General features: G+C 50.0%; 2 protein-coding genes across 2 annotated transcripts; both read right to left on the bottom strand.

The window, feature by feature from the left end:
- Window positions 1-385: 385 nt before the first annotated feature.
- On the bottom strand, window positions 386-13,448 carry LOC139322430 (ras-related protein Rab-25-like). The gene is made up of 7 exons (XM_070951529.1): window positions 13,365-13,448; window positions 10,903-11,086; window positions 10,631-10,777; window positions 5,744-5,939; window positions 3,433-3,626; window positions 2,756-2,836; window positions 386-1,869 (listed from the first exon to the last, which is right to left on the bottom strand). Exons 1-7 carry the CDS (start codon window positions 13,446-13,448, stop codon window positions 1,733-1,735), a joined length of 1,023 nt encoding a protein of 340 aa, XP_070807630.1. The 3' UTR covers window positions 386-1,732.
- Window positions 13,449-15,629: 2,181 nt separating this feature from the next.
- On the bottom strand, window positions 15,630-18,568 carry LAMTOR2 (late endosomal/lysosomal adaptor, MAPK and MTOR activator 2). The gene is made up of 4 exons (XM_070950495.1): window positions 18,317-18,568; window positions 17,203-17,365; window positions 16,671-16,760; window positions 15,630-15,813 (listed from the first exon to the last, which is right to left on the bottom strand). The coding sequence occupies exons 1-4, from the start codon at window positions 18,382-18,384 to the stop codon at window positions 15,757-15,759; spliced, it is 378 nt and encodes a 125-aa protein (XP_070806596.1). The 5' UTR covers window positions 18,385-18,568; the 3' UTR covers window positions 15,630-15,756.
- Window positions 18,569-18,685: the final 117 nt, after the last annotated feature.

Here is an 18,685-nt window from a genome sequence, read left to right as displayed (position 1 = left end):
CCCCAAAGAGCAGAAGGGCTCAGAAATTTGAGAAGTGGGCTTCTTTCTACGGGGGTTATCAGCCTGAATTTTGTTGTTCTGGGTGGGGGGGGGGGAGAAGTTGGCGAGTGAGCGATTCTGGCCTCTTCCACCTGTCTTTCTGCACTGAGCAAGATGCGGTCCCCCTTTAAACCTGCCTGGTCCTCAGGGATGGAGGTCTTCTGGATCTGGTGGCCTGTCTGGGAGAGTCCCATTTCTTCTCCTCTTGTTGAGGGAGATCCAAGATGCCTTGCACACCCCTCCCAGTTCCCTTCAATTTGCAAGTCCCTCTTTTTCCAAAACATACAAAACATAATTTTCCCCAAGAGGTCCATCTTATTAAGCCACATGATAATAATATGCACTCCATCATCTGGAACAATTTATTTAGAAATATGTTTATATATACATATTTATAAATGTACACACACAATATGAGAGACTCCCATCCCACAAAGTCAGGCGTCTTGTGGATGGAAGATTTAGAAAAAGAATCCAGTGATGTACAGAGGCAAAAGAAATCACTGCAAGTTTGAACTGTTTGCCTGATGCCACCAAAGGAGGGCATAAGCGCCTATCAAGCCCAACCTGGTTCCCAAGTTACCACCTAGGAAATGTCTACGATGGGAGAGCTACCTGTGACTTTCAGCTTCATTTCTCTACAAGCAAGAAAGCAATTTAAGCTTCTGAAGAGGCTGATTGGTCGAGCTGCAGCTCCCTAAGCTAGGAAGAAAGGCAAAAGACTGAAGGAAGGGCATCAAAGATCTTTTGATCTTCTCATGGTCCATCCACTGTGGCCCCACAGAGCCAATTATTCCCAAGGGAAGACGTCACTCATCATCAAAAAAGTGGCATGAGGAACCAGTTTCCTTTGTTCTCCCTCCCCACAATTCAAGGGTCACCAATATCCAACTTCTATATACATGCACGATAAGGCACAATTCTCTCAACCAGTTGTTGTGAAAACCAACCACAATTTGGTGCAGGTGTGCTGTGTAGTAAGCCATAACTGCTGTTTCATTGACCCAGTAGCTGGGCCCACACATTGCCTTTAGCTAGAACATCAGCCACCTGTGTTAATGTCTCTGTATTCATTTCCTAAATTGATGTGGCGGCCCATCTGATCTGCATGACTCAATGTAGCTGACAAAACATTGTTTAGCATTTCCTTTGAACTCAGTTACTGTAGCTTGTAACCATGGACAGTAGCTTGGTGCTATGTGTAAATATGACCACCCGTGGTTTGTGTGTGTCTTGGTCAAGTTCTCTTTTGAGGGGCTCCTCAGAGGGGCTCATCCACCAACCCTCACCACTTCCCAGGGTCCAGTTTCATAAATGGACAATACTTTTGCCCAGCCCACCTGCTGCCCACCATTTGCTCAGCTACAGGTTCTACTTGCAGACCAATAAAATGCTTTTATTCCTTCCAGAGGAATAAAATATTTGCCTTTCATTTGGATTAGCAGATTCAACATATACCATGGAATTTCCCTACAGGGCAACCCTTTCCAGATTTCAACCCTCTCTAGGGTGTCCAGTGATGGACCACCTTCCCAAGATGGAGTCCCAATTTTCTTTACTCCTGGTTCAGGTGGGGAGACTATTTTTTAATGTGAACCCAGCTACTAGCTCATTGGGCAAACCAGGATTAAACTGTCGTCTTGGCTTAATGCAGTGCATGAACCCAGCTGGTGACTCCCACCCACCGGCCCCGTCAGAGGTTCATGCAGCAGGACTTCTTCCCCTCAGCCGCCGCTGAGGTGGATACCGCGTTGTGATTTTCGGTAGAGAGCGAGATTTTGTTGTCCAGAGGGCTCTTCTGCTTCTGCTTCTGCACTTTATGGAAAATGTCTAGAAACAGGAAAAGAAAAGAAAAGGTGTTTTCCATCTTTTACATCTGCAGTGAAGAGACACCACCAATTTTCCATATTGTATTAAATATATAATAAAGACAATTTAGAATATAATATGATACAATGTGATTTGATTTGATATGATGTATAATAATACAATAATATAAACTCTGGGAGTTGAAGTCCACACAGCTCAAAGTTGCTAACGCTGAGAAACCGGAAGTCCTGACCCTTCAGAAGGGCCTTTGCAGGTGGGGGGGGATCATCAAGTGAAGAATAAGGGGGTCTGTGATGAGGTTTCCCTTTAGTTTGCTTCGTGCGGATGGTTTGGCTGAGCTGTGAATCTAATCTGTTTCCTGGACTGTTGAGTGAACGTTTCTCCGAGATGCATCTGACTGGAGGGGCATTTAATTAATCAATCAATCAATCAATCAATGAATATCTAACCACCCCCCCCTGGCAGTTGAACCCTGGCATACTGAGGGTTGGAAGCAGCTCTCCACTTAAAGCTCTGGACAGTCTATGCCAACCTGATCTAGAAGAAGTCCAGATACCTCCAAGTTCTGTTGAATGGCAGAACCCGTTTGTCTCAGCTGAGAACAGAAGTCTGCTGTGGACCAAACTCAAAACTAGCTAATATCTTGAATTTTCAAACTGACTTCCTGGTGAATTTAGGAAAGATTCACTATAGAACACCCCCGCCCCTCCAAGACAAATTGCAGTTACAGTATCTACTTCTTCTTGCTGGATAATCAAGTAGAAGTCTATCTAACTCCATGTTCTTCTTTCTGATGCCAAGTAAATAAGATGTTAAAGACTTCCCTGTGTAGTGGAAAGCAAATCTCGACCAAGAGGCACCCCTGCCCCAGATCGCCCCCACCTACCTCTCAAAATGGTTTCAAATGCCAGTTCCACGTTGGTGGAGTCCAAGGCAGAGGTCTCCACAAAGAGCAGCCCGTTGTTTTCTGTGACAAGGAAGACAGAAAAACCTCTTCAATGGCCAAAGAAGCAATGGAGTTTAACTGAAAAAAGGTGTGAAAAAGCCACCAAAATGAAATTTATTCCTATTTCCAGGAAGACACTGTGAAGGTGACCGGCTCCTTCTTTAGGGAACAGCCGCCATCTTAAATAAATGTCGACTTCAAAGATAACAAGGATGGTGCTGTAGTGCCCACATCTCATTTAGAAAAAGCACTTGCCTGCTCTTTTCTTTGGACCTATTTGTTTTTCTTCTTAGTTGCCCATTTTAATGTGTTTTATTAAGATCATTAAATCAGGGTGAATAAATAGCTGGGCACGCCACTTCCTTCCTCTTGCAGCCTCTAGCTGAAAACCAAGTCAACTAATTACCTCCAAGCTATTTTGGACTGCAGATCCCATCAATGTGAACTACTGGGGCTGATGTGGATTGTCATCCAAAGCTTCCACAAGGCCTGGAGCAGCCCATCTGGTTTTTCATCCAGAGTCAAAGCCATGGGCCACATCCTGCCTTGAGCTCAGCGCTGTACCCACAGCCACTCAAGTCCCAGCCCTCTGGGGAAGGGCAGCCGCCCCTTCTTACCTGCATACATCTTGGCCTCTTCCGTGGGCACCTCCCGGGCTTGGGCCAGATCCGTCTTGTTGCCCACCAGCATCACAACGATGGTGGCCTCTGCGTGGTCATACAGCTCCTTCAGCCAGCGCTCCACCACATCGTACGTCTGATGCTTGGTGATGTCGAACACCAAGAGGGCCCCCACCGCCCCACGATAGTATCTGTGGCAGATAACATGGTGAAAAAAGTGAGGGGAAAAAAGCAAGAAGAGAAGAGGGAAAACTTTGCCATCGTGACAAGCCCTCTGCCGGAACGCTCATCCCTGATGGGGCTCATCATTCGGAGCTTCTGCTTCTCCCCGGAGCTTCTAATTCTGCCTGGCATCTCCAGCAACTGACTGGTCCCTAGACCAGACTCTGAGGGGGACATGCTGGCCAAGGTGATTGGATGGGTGGTTGGTGGCCCTTTATTTTATTTATTTATTTATTTTATTGGTTCGATTTATATGCCGCCCTTCTCCGGAGACTCAGGGCGGCTTACAATGCATTAAGCAACAGCCTTCATAAAGTATAAACCTGCTTAGTAGGGCTTTCGCCCCCCCCCAAAGCGGTGTTCTTTTTTATACAAAGTCAACTTATTGCCCATACAATCCGGATCCTCATTTTACCTACTTCAGAAGGATGGAAGGCGGAGTCAACCTTGAGCCTGGTGAGATTCGAACTTGCAGTAAGTTTGAATACTTGCATTTTTGGCCAGATGGCTTTTCTCAGAGGGACCAAAGTCTTCAGCTGACAGCATCTCCTCCAGTGCTGTCAACAAGGCAGTCAAAGGTCTGTGAGACAGCACAGCCACCGTTTCTATGCATTTCTGCTGCCACAAATGCATGACAGAAACTGAAGGAGCTGCCTTGGCTTACCAGGCTATTCCCATTCAGTTAAGGCACAGAAGAAGAGTAAAATACACTGACATAGAGACATCTTTGCTATCAATTAAGGAGAATCTTTGTAGCTCAGGGTTCAACTGTGCTCACTGGTGCTCACTGAAGTTGGTTGCTTTCTTCCAGCCATTTCATTACCCAATTGGGTAACATCAGGGTTAAAATGCTCCCGGTTTGGATGGGATCGCCCGATCCGGTAGCGATGGCGGTGGGTGGTTTGGAGAATTGGTAGCAAAAATCCCTGCGTGCCCCACCCCCACCATGCCCAGCTGAGCCACACGATCATCAGAGGCTTTTTTTTTTTTTACTTTTAAAAGCATTTTATCTACAACCTCTTCTGATGAAAAAATGCTTTTAAAAGTAAAAAAAAAGCCTCTGATGATCGCGTGGCTCAGCTGGGATCTTCAGAGGCTTTTCAAAGCATTTTTTTCTGCAACCTCTTGGCCGAAGAGGTGGTAAAAAAAATGCTTTGAAAAGTCTCTGATGATCCCAGCTGAGTTCCTGATCGGCAGAGAGGCTTTTCAAAGCATTAGAAAAAATGCTTTGAAAAGTTTTTTTTTTTTAAATGGCCACGCCCACTGTCACATTACACACACCCCACCAAGCCACACCCACAGAACCAGTAGTAACAGATTTTACATTTCACCCCTGGGTAACATCATCAGTGCTAGATGACACTGAGTCTCCGGAGAGGGGCGGCATATAAATTTAATTTATATGCCGCCAATTAAATTGTTACCCAGTTGGGTAAGGAAACGTCTGCAAGAAAACAACCAAGCTCAGAGTACACCAAGGTCCCCGCAGTTGTCCTTCTCCTCCTCCACTCTGCAAACCCTACTCTCTTCTAGCACTGATGATGTTACCTAGTTGGGTAAGGAAACGTTTGCAAGAAAACAACCAAGCTCGGACAGCACCAAGGACCCCACATCTGTGCTATCTTTACAGCATCACACGGACTGAGTGTGCACACTATGCTTAACCAGGTTAGCAAAAGGCCCAAGGGTTACATGGATGTCATCCCTCAAACCAGTTTGTGAAAGTTTAGTATCAGATGATGTAAACTCAGCTGTTTCCGTTTATGTTGAACCTAGAAAATGGGCGATTCCAGTCATCCTGTATGACAGACACAGTTTCCCCTTCACACCTACAAGATGTTCCTCTAAGACACGTCTAGATATGCCCTGACTGCATCCACATCCAGGCTGATTCTCCTATGACTCATTAATATACCCAACAGGTTCTGTGGGAATCACCTGTAAACACCTGATCAGGTCAGCCAAAGCACCAATGAAACCTATTAGACTGAGAAAGGTAAAAGGAAGGAGAATTTGACCAGGTGGAGACCTTCCCAGCTTGCAGCCCACTGCCCTCCTCGGCCAGACACCCTTTGCCTCTACTTACGCCGATGTGATGGCCCGGTAGCGTTCCAGCCCGGCTGTGTCCCAGATCTGGGCTTTCACCAGGGCGTCTCCCACCAGGATGGTGCGTGTGGAGAACTCCACCCCAATCGTGGTACGGCTGTCGTGGTTGAACTCGTTGCGGGTGAAGCGCGAGAGCAGATTGGTCTTTCCCACCCCAGATTCTCCAATCAGAACCACTGGGAGGAGGAAGAAGACAATGCTGTTTAGGGCACGAGGGGCATTTCTCCATCAGGACATGCACAGGCGTTGGATTAAACCATGCTTGTTTTAATCATGGGATTTGGGGGGGTGGGGAGGTTAGCCGACCCCAGAGGTTGACCTCAGACAGCCTTCTTGATAGTAGAAGCTACAGTGGCTGAGTTCAACCAAACCATCCCATTCCTCTCAATTTGGCCAGCTGTGATTTGCACCTTCTGCAGCACCATGGTTAAATCCAGGAAATGGCTGAACCAAGGGAATGTGAGTTCTGATTTGGACAGTGACAGAGTAAGAGGAGGAGATGCAGCCGGGCCCAGCCAGGCTTAGTTTCCCAGAAGAGAGGAAGAATTCCCATTGGCCTTGTAGCGGCTGCCCAGGACCCTTTGCCCAGCAAGGCAAGCTCTTCCCCACCCATCACACTGGGGCTGAGATTGTGCAACCACACTTTAGCTAAGGGTGTGCAAATCCGGTGGATGTGGTCAGTCTGTGGTTCCTGAATTGCATTATTCTGCTTCCTCAGGAAATGGGGTTGAGTAAACCGAGGTTCAGTTAACCATGGGGAAGACATTTGTGAAAGTGTGTCTTTGTTGCCTCAGCCACTGCTTGCCCTACAGGAGTAATGAACACACACACACACCACTCAAATATTTATTTATCTTTACAAGAGAATCTGTGGCACGCTCCTGAACAGGTCTGGGTGACTCTGAAGTTCTGCCTGAAGTTATTCTGCGGCCTCTCAAGATTTCACGTTTAGCAACTGGGGAGGGTGTGCTGAAACCTGAACAGTCCCGGCCCTCCAATGTGCATGCTAATTAGGGAGAACAAAATCTTCCCCATCACTTTGCCGAAGCAGGAATGCAAAACGGGTGAAGCTGCGTTGCCTACCCTGCTGCAACCTTCCTCAACTGAACCCCTGTTGGAGATGCTGGACTCCCATCCTTCCCAGCCACCCTGGAAGCATTAGGCTGAGAAAACTGGCGATTGGGATCCTATCCCATTGCTCCACCAGCCAGTGGCCAGATCTGCACCCTCTGTGGGAAAGGAGCGCATCCCAGAGGGTGAGTCTAGCCCGGCTGCTCAGAGGCAACCCAAAGACCGGATCCGCCTCCTTTGCAAAGGGCCCCTGGCTTTCTCCAAAAGGCCCCCACCAGAAACATGGCCGGGTGTTCCGTTCTGAAAAGCTCTCATTTCACGGCAGTGATTTCATGCCTCAAAGGCTTTGCAACTTAATTGTGGCAGGAAGGGCAAATACAACAGGCCGTAACTGGGTGAAGGGCGCTATCAGGCAGGGCAGTCAAGGACTGGCAGCCGAAGGAAATTCCCTGAAAAGAAACAGCCGGAGGAGATATGATCCTCTGGTCATCCAGGGGCTCATGGATTGGGCTTTCTGGATCCCAAGGGAGGAGGCCTGATCCCGCAGAGCAGATGGCAGCTTCATCAGCAGGAGGTACGGCCAGGACAGGCCTTCCTGCCGGGACACAGCAGGAAGCAGCCCAGTGGTGGGTTCCTCCCGGTTCCGCTGAGCTGGTAGCGGTGATGATATGACGTCACCGAACCGGTTCTGCCCCCCCGCCTCCCCCGCCCTATTCTTACCTTTTATTTGTCCCCACCCCCAGTCTATTGCTGCCTCCTGAGTCCCAGTTGATGGGCTAGAAGGAAAAAAAACTGTTTAAACTCTTGCTGAGGGGCTTCAAAGGGCCGCCCTACAGCTGATCAGTGTTAAAAGGCAGTGTGCTGGTAGACCGGTGCCTCCAAAAACAAATGGGTAGAGGGGTACAGCTCTGCAAGCAGTTAAAAGCCTGGTAGACCAGAACCTCTGCTAAATCCTAAAGAATTGTCACATGGTCATCAAGCCACGCCCACAGAACCGGCAGTAGAAGAATTTAGAACCCACCCCTGAAGCAGCCTCCCTCAGGGGGGCTCCTACTCAGTTGCTCCTCCCAACACTTTATAGGGCCCCGGGCAGGAGCGCCACCTTGCTGGAACAGGTGAATCAACCAGTCTGTCTCTCTCACACACACACTCGTTCTCACACTCATGCGTGATACATGCATGAGATCTCATGCACATACATGCATGAGAAAGAGGGAGAAGAGTATCTGAGAGGAAGGCAACCTTCAGGACAGTCACCCTCTTCTTCCCCAGTCCTGAGGGTCAGTAAAGGCTCCCCCCCCTTGAAGCAGGGGAGCTGGAGAAGCCAGGTGGGAGTAGCCCAAAGCAGGGAATGACCAGCAAGGGAGGGTTTGGATGGGGCAGGCTGCAGTGGCCATCAGGCCCCCAGGGCTTTCCCAGGGCTGGAGTCCTTCCAAGCTGGGCTGGGTCAGCAGCCGCACCCCCAGCGGGAGGGAGCCCTGCACAGAGCAGGCACTTCCTGGAGGAACCAGCTCCAGGGCCCCTCCCTGGGCCTTGGCTTCTCTTTCTGGCGGTTTGTTTGCCCAGCCTCCCCTGCAGCCCAGGGCCCTGCTCCAGGGAGAGGCCAGGCAGCCTTACTGCTCATTTCCCTCCTGCTAAAGGGGGAGGCGGGTGCTGTTCCTCTCAGAGGCCACTTGTGACCTCAGGGTTGACGCGGTGGCTGCCACTTGCCAGCTGGGTGAGAAGTTTTCCTTACCCTAATGTCTGATTTAGGCCCTAATGTGTCTTTCTGATCTTATCAGCTCTAAAAATCTCCATTTGTCAATAAAAGTACGATAATAACAAACCAGTCAAAGGAAGTTTGTCAATCACAAGAGATCCCCCTGAAATGTCAGCACTTAAAGAGACCCGAGGTAACAAAATATGATTGTAGAACATGAATTTTCCATTAAAAATGGAAACCACGAATCCAGCTCTGAATTGATTATCCGTTCAAGTCTAAAGACACTCTGAGTACACCTTGGCCCTGCACGGGCCACAATTTTAGCCTGAGATTTCCTTGCCAAGAGCTAAATTGCCTTGAGCCAGAAACATGGAAGACATGGAACAAATACATCAAATGAACACCCAGATTAAAGGAAAAGTTATTCAGGTTGAAGTTGATGAAAGCACGTATCTAGGCTGTTCCTAGAAGAAAATCTTATTTGACACACGTTATTGCTTTTCATTTTGCATTATTATATTTATATACACCTTTCCGCTTATGGTATCTAAGCACTCAAGGCCATGAGCAACAAGCATAGTGGAGGAAACTCAATGTGGCGCCTACATAAGGTATTTCTTCTCAAGCTGGTTTCTGTTTTCATAATGGAAATGACTACTTCGTGTTCACACCAGGAAGCAGAGGGGGAACTCTCTGACTTCGAGAGTTCTCTCCTTTGGCCCTGCTTGTTTCTCTCTCCTTTCCGCTGGTCGCTCCCTTGAACACAATCATAATTGTGACCCGGGGGTGAGGGTGTTACACACCAATATCCACACCCCCTTTTTAATGCTTTCTCATACACTAAGGCTGAGGCTTCTATCATATCGTTGGTGTATTCTGCATTTAATAGCACATTTTATGAGATCAGTGCAGGCCAGTTAATGCAATCAGAAACTATCTACAGAGAGCAAAGGCCCAGATCTAGTAGGTTAATAAGGCTGCAGTTCTTTGCTTCTGCTGGTAAGGATCAGCAGTGTGTTTCTCTCTCCCTCCTGTATAGTGTGTAAGAATGCTCCTTGCAGGAAAACGCCCGGCAAAAGTTCTTGTTGCTGTGAAGGGAGAAGGTGAAGGGGAGGCAGGCCGAGGACCTTCAGGGCATTGAAGTACCTGACTCTGAGCTCTCTAAGAAAGGATTTCTAAGAGCCCAAGTGGGGAAAGGAGGCAGGGAAAGGAACTGCTCACACAGGAGCCGCATCTTCCAAAATGTTGTGAACGAAGCTTTCCAGAACATTCACACCTTTGGAGAGCAACGCTTCTATTCTGGGCATTTTTATCTAAAAAATAAATATAACTCTTCCAAAAGAAGTAGGCCAAGTCTCAAAGGCCGACACTGCGGCCAGATGCTAAACGGAATGGGCACATTTGGGGGCCCAGAAGCTGCAAGGAGAGGCTGGTCCCTTCTGGCCCCTGGTAACGGCCGGGTCCTTACTAGAGGGGCAGGTGGAGGAGACGCAGGGGCCCCAACCGGGCCCTTCCTGGGGCCGCAGAGCTGCAAGGTTTCTGCCCACCCTGAGCACCCCCTGGGCCCTGGCCAAGTCCAGCATTTTCCACCCCCTTCATTGGCAAAGCAGGTGAGCTAAAGGGGAGCTTTGGGGGGGGGCGGAAAATTAAGAGAGTTGCAGGGCAATCTGAAGGCCGCCCAGTATCGCTCCTGAGCAGGAAGTTCGAAGTAGCGGAGCCTTTCCTGGCAAGCCTCGCCGTGCACAGAACCGGGGATGGGGGGGGGGGGGCGCGCGGCCGCAAAGGAAAGTGGCTCTTTCGCCCCGCTGGGATCGGGAGGCTGCGATCCTGCAGGGGCATCGAGCGGATCCCGCCTCGGGGACCGCTTCGTGGCCGCTTGAAGGCGGCAGCCGGCGGAGGGCAGGGCAGCAAGGCAGACGCCCCGAAGCCCCAGGCGAGCCCCCCCACCGCCCCGCCCGGAGCCCCCCCGCGCGCCCCTCGCCTTTGAAGACGAAGTTGTAGTCGTCGTCCGGCGCCGCCGCCTTCGCCATGGCTGGACGCGCCGCTGCGGCCGCTGCTCTCTGCGGGCGAGGCGGAGGCGGGGGCGGCGCTCACCTGGGAGGGCGGGGCCGGCGGGCGGGCGGGCGGCAGGTGAGGCTCCCGGGGCCGCCGCTTCCTTGGCGGAGTTTGTGGCCGCCGAGCGGAGCAGGGCTGGGCGGCGGCACCTCGGGCTCCAGAGCCGGGTCGGCGAGGCGGGCCGTGGGCGAAGGAGTTTTCAGCCTGGGCAGAACGGGCGGCGCCAGGCGGAGAGCGCGGTTCTTGGGTGGCCCGGCGTCGCCGGCGGAGGAGGAGGAGGCGGGTGGCCGCAGCCGAGCTCCTCCTGCGACCCTCGCCGCCGGGCTGAGTGACGCCCAGGGCGGGGATCCAGCCGGGGAGGGCGCCTCTGGCCCCCGTGGAACCGAAAGGAGGCTCTTTGCCGTCTCCTCCCCTTGGCTGGGCTGCCTCTGTCAGCGCTGAAGTTTGGGAAGCCCGCAGGCTCCTTTTATTGATGACATCGTCGTACAGATTGAACTAATAGAAAAATGTTACAGAATATTAAAAGTGGGAGAAGGCTTGGAAAACTCCCAAATAATTGATCAAATGATCTCCTTTCCTGCCCCTTGGCTGAAAAAATGACAGCCGCTTCTCGACTTTGGCAACTTTAAGACCTGTGGACTTCAAGTCCCAGAATTCCCCAGCTAGCCATGGTGGCGGAGAACATTCGCTGACATCCTACTGGCGTGGTCATTTGCCCCCACCCCCCACCCCCGGGGGCAAATCATTCGAGCAGGGCCGCTGAGCTCTGGAGTGAAACTCTGGGTGATGGCATTTCCTCTGGGAAGCAGGAATCTGCCCCTTTGCCACAGTGGCCCTTGGCATTTCTGGGCCACAGGAAGCTGACTCTGAAGGGACTCCTTTGGTAGTGATGCCACAAGCCTCTCGTCCATCTGGTCAGACCAGAAGGGAGGAATGTGGAGGTGGTGACCTCAGCTTGGCTGCAATGTGGAAAGGCAAGCTGAGGTGGTGAGGGCAAGCCTCCAGGGTCACCTTGTTTACCTTTAAGCTCAAAACACTTGGAGACACTCAAGGGTGTCCACAAGGTGTTGGTCGAAAAATTTGAGAGGGTGGCATTAAAGCAGGACCTGTTTTTTTTTTTTATGTACAGCCTGTGGCAAAATGCATTAAAAAAACAAGCAGAACTTTGATTATACTGTCGTCAACATCTTCTTTCAGAACTGAGGCTGGGAGTCGCCCCAAGAAGATCCCTGAACGGGAACCGAGAGAAGATTGGCACTCTGGGCTAGCAAAGCTGCCACCCTCTTCCCCAATTGGCTTAGTGCTCTCACAATCCCTACTGGCTTAGTGCTCTCACAGTCCCTGGCCAGCAGTGACTGTCTTCACCTATTTCACTGCTTTGTTCTCTTCCATTCCCAGGCCCCGTTTTCATCCAGCTCACTGGTGGTGAATGAAAGACAATGAAAGCATTCGTGGTAACTTATATAAAAACAAAACATTCAAATTCATATTCAGTGATAAGATAAACCCTAGGTCCTCACTCAGCTCAATTGGTGCCTTCTCAGAGTGGAAAATATCATTTCAAGAGCCGCGGTGGCGCACTGGTTAGAGTACAGTACTGCAGGTTACTTCTGCTGACTAATGGCTGCCTGCAATTTGGCAGTTCGAATCTCACCAGGCTCAAGGTTGATTCAGCCTTCCATCCTTCCAAAATCCATAAAATGAGGAGCCAGATTGTTGGGGGCAATATGTGACTCTGTAAACCGCTTAGAGAGGGCTGTAAAGCAGTATATGCACAGTATATACTGTGAAGCAGTATATAAGTCTAAGTGCAATTGCTATTTTATCACTTTTGGGCTAAGATCAAGCATAATTTTTCCGGAATCTGAGCTGGGTTTTTTTGAGATGACATCAAGGAGAGAAGAGTTTGAATTTCCCCTGGAAAGTGGCTTGAACATGCAAGATGAGAGGATTCAGCTGCTACTGGAAAAGCTGTGGCTGATTGCAAGCAGGGCCTCTCCTGGGACAGCCCTCCCACACCCAGGAAATCCTTGGAGGATAAGCCCAGTTTACAATCCTCTGGGAAGTCAGAGGCAACACCCAAACTTTAAGGGATTTAAATGTCAAAACATGCACCCTGGATTTAATCTGGAAGTCTCTGGATAGTTGGTGCAGTTTGCCCAAACAGGAGCCATGTGTGGCCTTTTAGAAAGCTTTGGCACACCGTGGAGAGTTGGGGCTCCTCCCCTCCCCGCAAACTAAGGAACTGTTGGTTACTTTGATTTTTTTTCCTCAGCCCGAAATTAAGGCTTGGTATTTCTGTGATTAGGAAGAAGAGAGCAGGCCAGCACCACGTATAATTCCCAGTGTTTTTTTCCCCACAGCTCCTGCCACCCGTGGCTGATGGGAACTAAGGTCTAAGACCCCAAGTAGTAGTAGGTTTGGGGTATCCTGAATGTGACCCCCGGCATCAACAGGCCATGGGCTGGCCACTCCTGAAGCACCCTTTTTGGAGACGAAGGATTCCCAGGGATGCCATCTAGTTATGCTAAGCCCGTGTGGGCAAAGGCAAAAGACTCCAGGCGGAGAGTCTGGAAGAACAGCAGGGCCTGGAGCCGGGACTGAGTTAACCCTGCTTGCTGTTAGGGGTGATGTGTGCCATCCCTCCCTCCCTCCCTCCCCTGCAGTCGGTTTCCTTGAACTGAGCTGTGGTGAAGCCTCTGCACTGAGGATGCCTCACAACTGCCAGTCATTTTCAGAGGTGCTCTGGGGAACTGGAATGCAGTTCTATCACTCTCAGGGAACCTGGAACTTCACAAGGAAGCTGGTGACACTCAGGCATGTCTCTGCCACCACTGAACCAGGTGTGGCTGTGCATGATTGGCCAAGGCTGGAAGAGAACCAGTTGACTGAGAAGCTGATCTGTGGTACCTGCAAGACTTTTGGATGGGCAGGTCCCAGTTCCAGAGCTGAGCGTCATGTGCTGGGGGGGGGGGGGGGGGGCTGGCCTTGTGGAACAGGCACCCAGGCAGAGCAGTGGGCAAAGCCATTTCTCTGAAAAGCTGGGTGACATGGGTGACCAAGAACATCAATGAGCAACTTCAGCTGGAAGCTTCTGGACGGCCCCCACGTAGGCCAAGGCCAGGCTGAGCACTGAGAAGGGGTGCCAGGCTGTTATGCTGTGTAGGAGATGCTTTTTGGTTTTCATTTTCCACTATTACTGTTCTCTCTTTCCTGGCACTTTTTATGCATATAGTTTTATTAGCTTATAATATAACATACAAAGAGAATACAAAAGCAAATATTAGGGAAATTAGGGAAGGAAAAAGGGAAGTGAATAGTGGGCGAAAGGAAGGGAAAATGGAAAAAAAAGGCATTGACTTCCAATTCTTTTGGTGCAGTTGAATAAGGCATTAAGAGCTACGTTCAACTTTTTACTTTTTCATAATGGAAACTAGCCATTTCTGTAACAACATATCTAATTGGTAAAACCCAATTCAATTGGTAAAATTGATAAAACCCAACTCAAAAGTTTCATCTTTTTCCACCTCAAGCAGAAAGTCCTCTTTCCTGGCATTATTGTAAAGCACTTTGAGATCCTGTGTGAAAGCAGAAGGCTGGTCATCCAGATTTTTAGGAAATTCTATACATAATCCTAAATTGGAAAGTTTGAAAACTTTCATTGCCAACAGATAAGGACAACACTCCCCTCAACTCGATGTTTTAAGGGCTTATCTGAATTAACTAGATTACCTCAATTCTTTGGGTCCCTGCAATGATTTAACTGCTTTGCTTTTTGTTTCTGGGTAGAACAGGAGACACCTGGAAAGCTCTTCCAATTTCTTGGGTCAGTCAGAAGCTCCAGCAGAGACCTTTTGCATGCCCAGAAGTCTTTCCCAGCTTCGAGAATTGGCAGACGAGGCTTCCGAGTGATAGGACGGGCCCCAATGAGGTGACTCAGGGCTGCCTCACCCCTGAAGACTGGCACAATAGACCCAAGAGGAGGAAGGCGTGGCAGGTGCAGCTCCCCACCCAAAGTCTTGGCACTCCATGCTCCAAACTCCCTCCCACCTGGGCCTCTCCCTGCAACAGACAGAAGCCAACCCAACACCCTACCCGGGGAGGGGCCATTCAGGAGGTCTGCAGGGCTACCAAGATGGGCGAATTTACCTCCTCCTTCAAGGGATCTCAGCTCGGGTCTGTTGAGGGAAGTGGTCCAATCTGCAAGTACAACTTTGGGGAAGGCCAACAGCCTCCTCCCCCCCTCCCCCATTTGACGACTCCCTTCTGGTCTTTCCCAAGGCACAGCATCAGCCCCTCTTGGAAAAGGGTCACTTGACCCGAGGATGCTCAGCATCAGCCGAGACGAGGCTGGGCAGGTCTGAAATCAAACAAGCCAGGGGTGGCATTCTGTTCCCGAGTCTTGGGCGACACCAAGTGGGGGCCTTCAGTACTGCCTTCCAACTTAGGAACCCCAGCGAAAGAGGAGCTCCTGCCCTCCGCCCTCCCCCCCATATGTAGTCCTTGACTTATGACCATAATCGGGACCAGAATTCCCATTGCTAAGGTGGTTGTTAAGCAAGTCATGCCTGAGTTTAATGACTTTTTGTCAGGACTGTTAAGCAAAGCTCTGCAGTTCTTAAGTGAATTGTTTATTTGCATTTCGTATTTCTTAACCGACAGGAGCTCATGCGGTTGTTAAGGGAGTCCATCTTTACCCATTGACTTTGCATGTCAGAAGCCGGCTGGGAAGGTGGCAAATGGTGATCACGTTACCCCCACGTGAGGATCCTGCAAAGATCCTGCCTCCTTTTCAGCAATGTTGTAATAGTCGCTGAATGAATAGTTCTAAGCCAAGGACTACCTATGCTCCCAGGGCAATGCGCTTGGTAAAAACACCCTGTGTATGTTATTCTCTTCTGCCATGCTAGGCTCCACTTTCTCCTTTCTGGAACCATGGCTCCAGTTACTTCTAACCACCCCATTCTCCCTTCGGACAGCAGGGCCGCCCTTGAGATCTTTCCAGCCACTTTCACCCATCCACCAGGCAGAGAAAAGCTGCTAAGAACTTCCTTTATTCTCTTCCCTGTATCCCTCTTGTGTCTGAAAGAAGCCCACGGTGCTCAGCGCCCTTCACAGTCTGGCGAGAGGCAGGACTCCCAGACTCAAAGGCCAGTCAGGTTCCGTCAGGAAGCAGCCACCTGGGTCAGGGGTTCTTCAAGGTACTGCACCAAGGCTTGAGCCTGCAGAGAGAAGGGGAAACGTTGGGTCTGTCAAGAAAGCCCTGCAGCCAGGCCTGGCCTCAACTCAGCTGCCAGAGTGGCCACAGTACAGATCTCTGCTATAGGGGCCGTCTTGTAAGAGGCTCTCTTGCTGCTGGGAGGAAAGAGAGAACACCTCTTCTAAAGTTTCCTGCAGGGAATTTGCTAACCATATTTTAGTCTAATATGGTGGAGGCCATGGCAGTGCAGCATGATTTTTGACAACTGTATCATGAGAATCCAGGAAACAGGATTAAATTCATAATCCAGTACTTAAGATAACCATGTATAAGCATGTCATGAAATATTACTGAAAATATTATTCCAAAGACTCTTTGAAGTCCAATTCTACATGCAGGAATAGGATATAGGTCTAATTTATTGGACAGGAAGCCTCTTATGGACTTTTTGTGTAGAAATGAACAAAATGAATCTGTGATCTACAATTATGATTAGATTATAGAAAGAAGAGCAACATGATATAACTTTCTTTGTACTTATAATTGCAGTGAATAATATCAGAATCCATTTCTTTATAGCACTAACATTATAGCAATAGCACCTAGACTTATATACCGCTTTACATCCCTCTCTAAGCAGCTTACAGAGTCAGCCTCTTGCCCCCAACAATTTGGGCCCTCATTTTACCCACCTTGGAAGGATGGAAGGCTGAGTCAACCTTGAGCCTGGTGAGATTTGAACTGCCAAATTGCAGGCGGTTACTTCTGCTGCCGGTAGGCAGCAGAATTAGCCTGCAGTAATGCACTCTAACCACTGTGCCACCTCAGCTCATGCTTTATATATTTTTTCCTGTCTTTTCTATTTTTCTTCCCCCTTACCTTTGCTTTCAACATGCCAAAGCCCACTGTCTCCTTTGCATACATGCACAACAGCAGGTTAGCAACTCTGGTGATTGCCACACGGCCCTCCTGGATTTTGGAAAAGAAAAGAAAGGGAGGCTAGGAGAGGCGATTCCCAAATGGGGATCTCTTGGCTTAGCCCCCAGCACCCCTCCACTCTGGCCCCACAGCAATCTTTCACTTTGTCTTCAATGTTTCTTTTATAAGGAAGGTTATAGAAAATGTGGTCATGCTGCAACTTGAGAGAACTCTGCAGGAAGCAGATTACGGGATCCCTTCCCATAATTCCGCTGCATTTCAGATCTGGATACTGGAGTGAAACAGCCCTGATCACTCTCCAGCCTTCCAGAGCAGTGGGCAACTATAGATGACCTGTGGACTTCCACTTCTAGAATTCTGGGAAGTCCACAGATTGTTAAGGGGCCACAGTTGCTCAGCCCTGTTGCAAAGGCTTCTGAGAAGAAGAGTGTCCAAGCAGGCCAGAGGGAAAATCAAATCTTAGTGCGCATACCATGCAGTCCATCAGAATGAACTTCAAATTGTCCTCGTTGAATGCTTGGTGCCCATTCTTGTCATAGGCCACCCATATATTGCTGGCTATGGCAGCTGTGACTCTGGCATCCGTGTCTCCATAACCAGAATAAGCGAGAAGAGAACCCTCGTTGTTCAGAAGCCTGGAGGAGAAAAGAATGCCAAAACAAATGGATTAGGCTGGTCTTGGAAGACTTTCCCAAAAGCCCTTTGAGATGAAACTGCTGCAGTCCGATAACCATTTGACGATAAAGAACTATCTTGCTAAAACAGACCATGGTCCCGAATAGACCAGTCATCGGGTAACTTCAGAACATTAAGAAGATGAAACAACTCTCTTCCCTCTGCAGTCACTGCCTATCTTTCCGGCAATTTACAGTTTACATATATGCTGCTATAGAAATGCCATTCAGTGCTGTGTAACTTTAACCCAGCGTGCACTGCAAGAGGGTTATACATCAGTGGGGATTCCGGGAGTTGAAGTCCACACAAGTTGCCAAGATTGAGAAACGATGATCCAGAGGAAAAAAAAAAATGCCAATTATGAAATCTCTTCCAGAGTTACAGGTAGTCCTCGACTTACAACAGTTCATTTAGTGACCATTCGAAGTTACAATGGCGGTGAAAAAAGTGACTTATGACCGTTCTTCACACTTATGACCATTGTAGTACCTCCATGGTCACCTGATCAAAATTCAGACACTTGCAACTGACTCTTATTGACGACGGTTGCAGAGCCCCAGGGTCATTTGATCACCTTTGGCGACCTTCAACTCAATGAAGAAGGAAGGTTTACTTAACAACTGTGGCAAGAAAGGTCGTAAAATGGGGCGAAACTCGCTTAACGAATGTCCCACTTAGCCAGGGAAATGCTGGGCTTCGTTGTGGTCGTAAGTCGAGGACTGCCCGCATAGCATTCTAAAAACCTTTCCGAAGAGCAAAACTCCTCCTCGGCCGAAGCAGCAGCAGCAGCAGCAGCGGCCGGCCTTGTATTTCGGCTCCCTCCACGCGCACCGGCGCAGCGCAACTGCCGGGCGGCGAAGGAGCCCCTTCCAAGCGCGGCTTGAAGGCCCGGGGGAGGCAGCGGGACTCACAGGGTGCTCTGGACGCCTCCCGTGTTGGCCTGGCTCAGCACCTGCGTCAAGGCCTTGGGGCGCAGCATGGCCGCCTCTCCGCGCTCAGGTGGGAGACGGGGAGCACTCCAGCGCCCGGCTCTCTCAGCTGACCAGGCCCGCACCCTCGGGGCACGCTGGGAGTCGTAGTCCCCGGCTCTTCCTCTTCCGGGGACGCCTGCCTTTCCTCAGCGCCGCTCTGTCCGCTTTCCTATGGCGGCGCTCCGAGCTTCCCGGAATAATCCCTCCCATGAACTCTGAACTCTGCCGGCGGCCCTCCGAGAGTTCCGGTGCCGCGGCCAGACCGCCGGAAGTACCCTGCCGGCGCCTCTCTGCGGTCCCTCTCGCTCG

Source organism: Pituophis catenifer, unplaced genomic scaffold (genome assembly GCF_029215685.1).
Source record: "Pituophis catenifer annectens isolate HBS135680 unplaced genomic scaffold, rPitCat1.0.hap2 SCAF_10, whole genome shotgun sequence".
In the NCBI taxonomy this organism is placed as follows: Eukaryota; Metazoa; Chordata; class Lepidosauria; order Squamata; family Colubridae; genus Pituophis; species Pituophis catenifer.
The sequence above is the reverse complement of the archived record's forward strand: the minus strand, read 5'-3'. Positions and strand labels throughout refer to the sequence as shown.

What these genes read in the sequence shown, in the direction of transcription:
- LOC139322430 (XM_070951529.1), bottom strand. Translation starts at nt 13,448, where the DNA reads ATGCACAGCCACACCTGGTTCAGTGGTGGCAGAGACATGCCTGAGTGT. An exon ending in CACTCAGCCCGGCGGCGAGG is followed by an intron (nt 10,778 to 10,902) that starts GTCGCAGGAGGA and finishes AACTCCTTCGCC; the next exon opens with CACGGCCCGCCTCGCCGACC. An exon ending in TACCGGGCCATCACATCGGC is followed by an intron (nt 3,627 to 5,743) that starts GTAAGTAGAGGC and finishes TATCTGCCACAG; the next exon opens with ATACTATCGTGGGGCGGTGG.
- LAMTOR2 (XM_070950495.1), bottom strand. Translation starts at nt 18,384, where the DNA reads ATGCTGCGCCCCAAGGCCTTGACGCAGGTGCTGAGCCAGGCCAACACG. An exon ending in TCATTCTGATGGACTGCATG is followed by an intron (nt 16,761 to 17,202) that starts GTATGCGCACTA and finishes TCCAAAATCCAG; the next exon opens with GAGGGCCGTGTGGCAATCAC. An exon ending in TTGGCATGTTGAAAGCAAAG is followed by an intron (nt 15,814 to 16,670) that starts GTAAGGGGGAAG and finishes TTCTCTCTGCAG; the next exon opens with GCTCAAGCCTTGGTGCAGTA.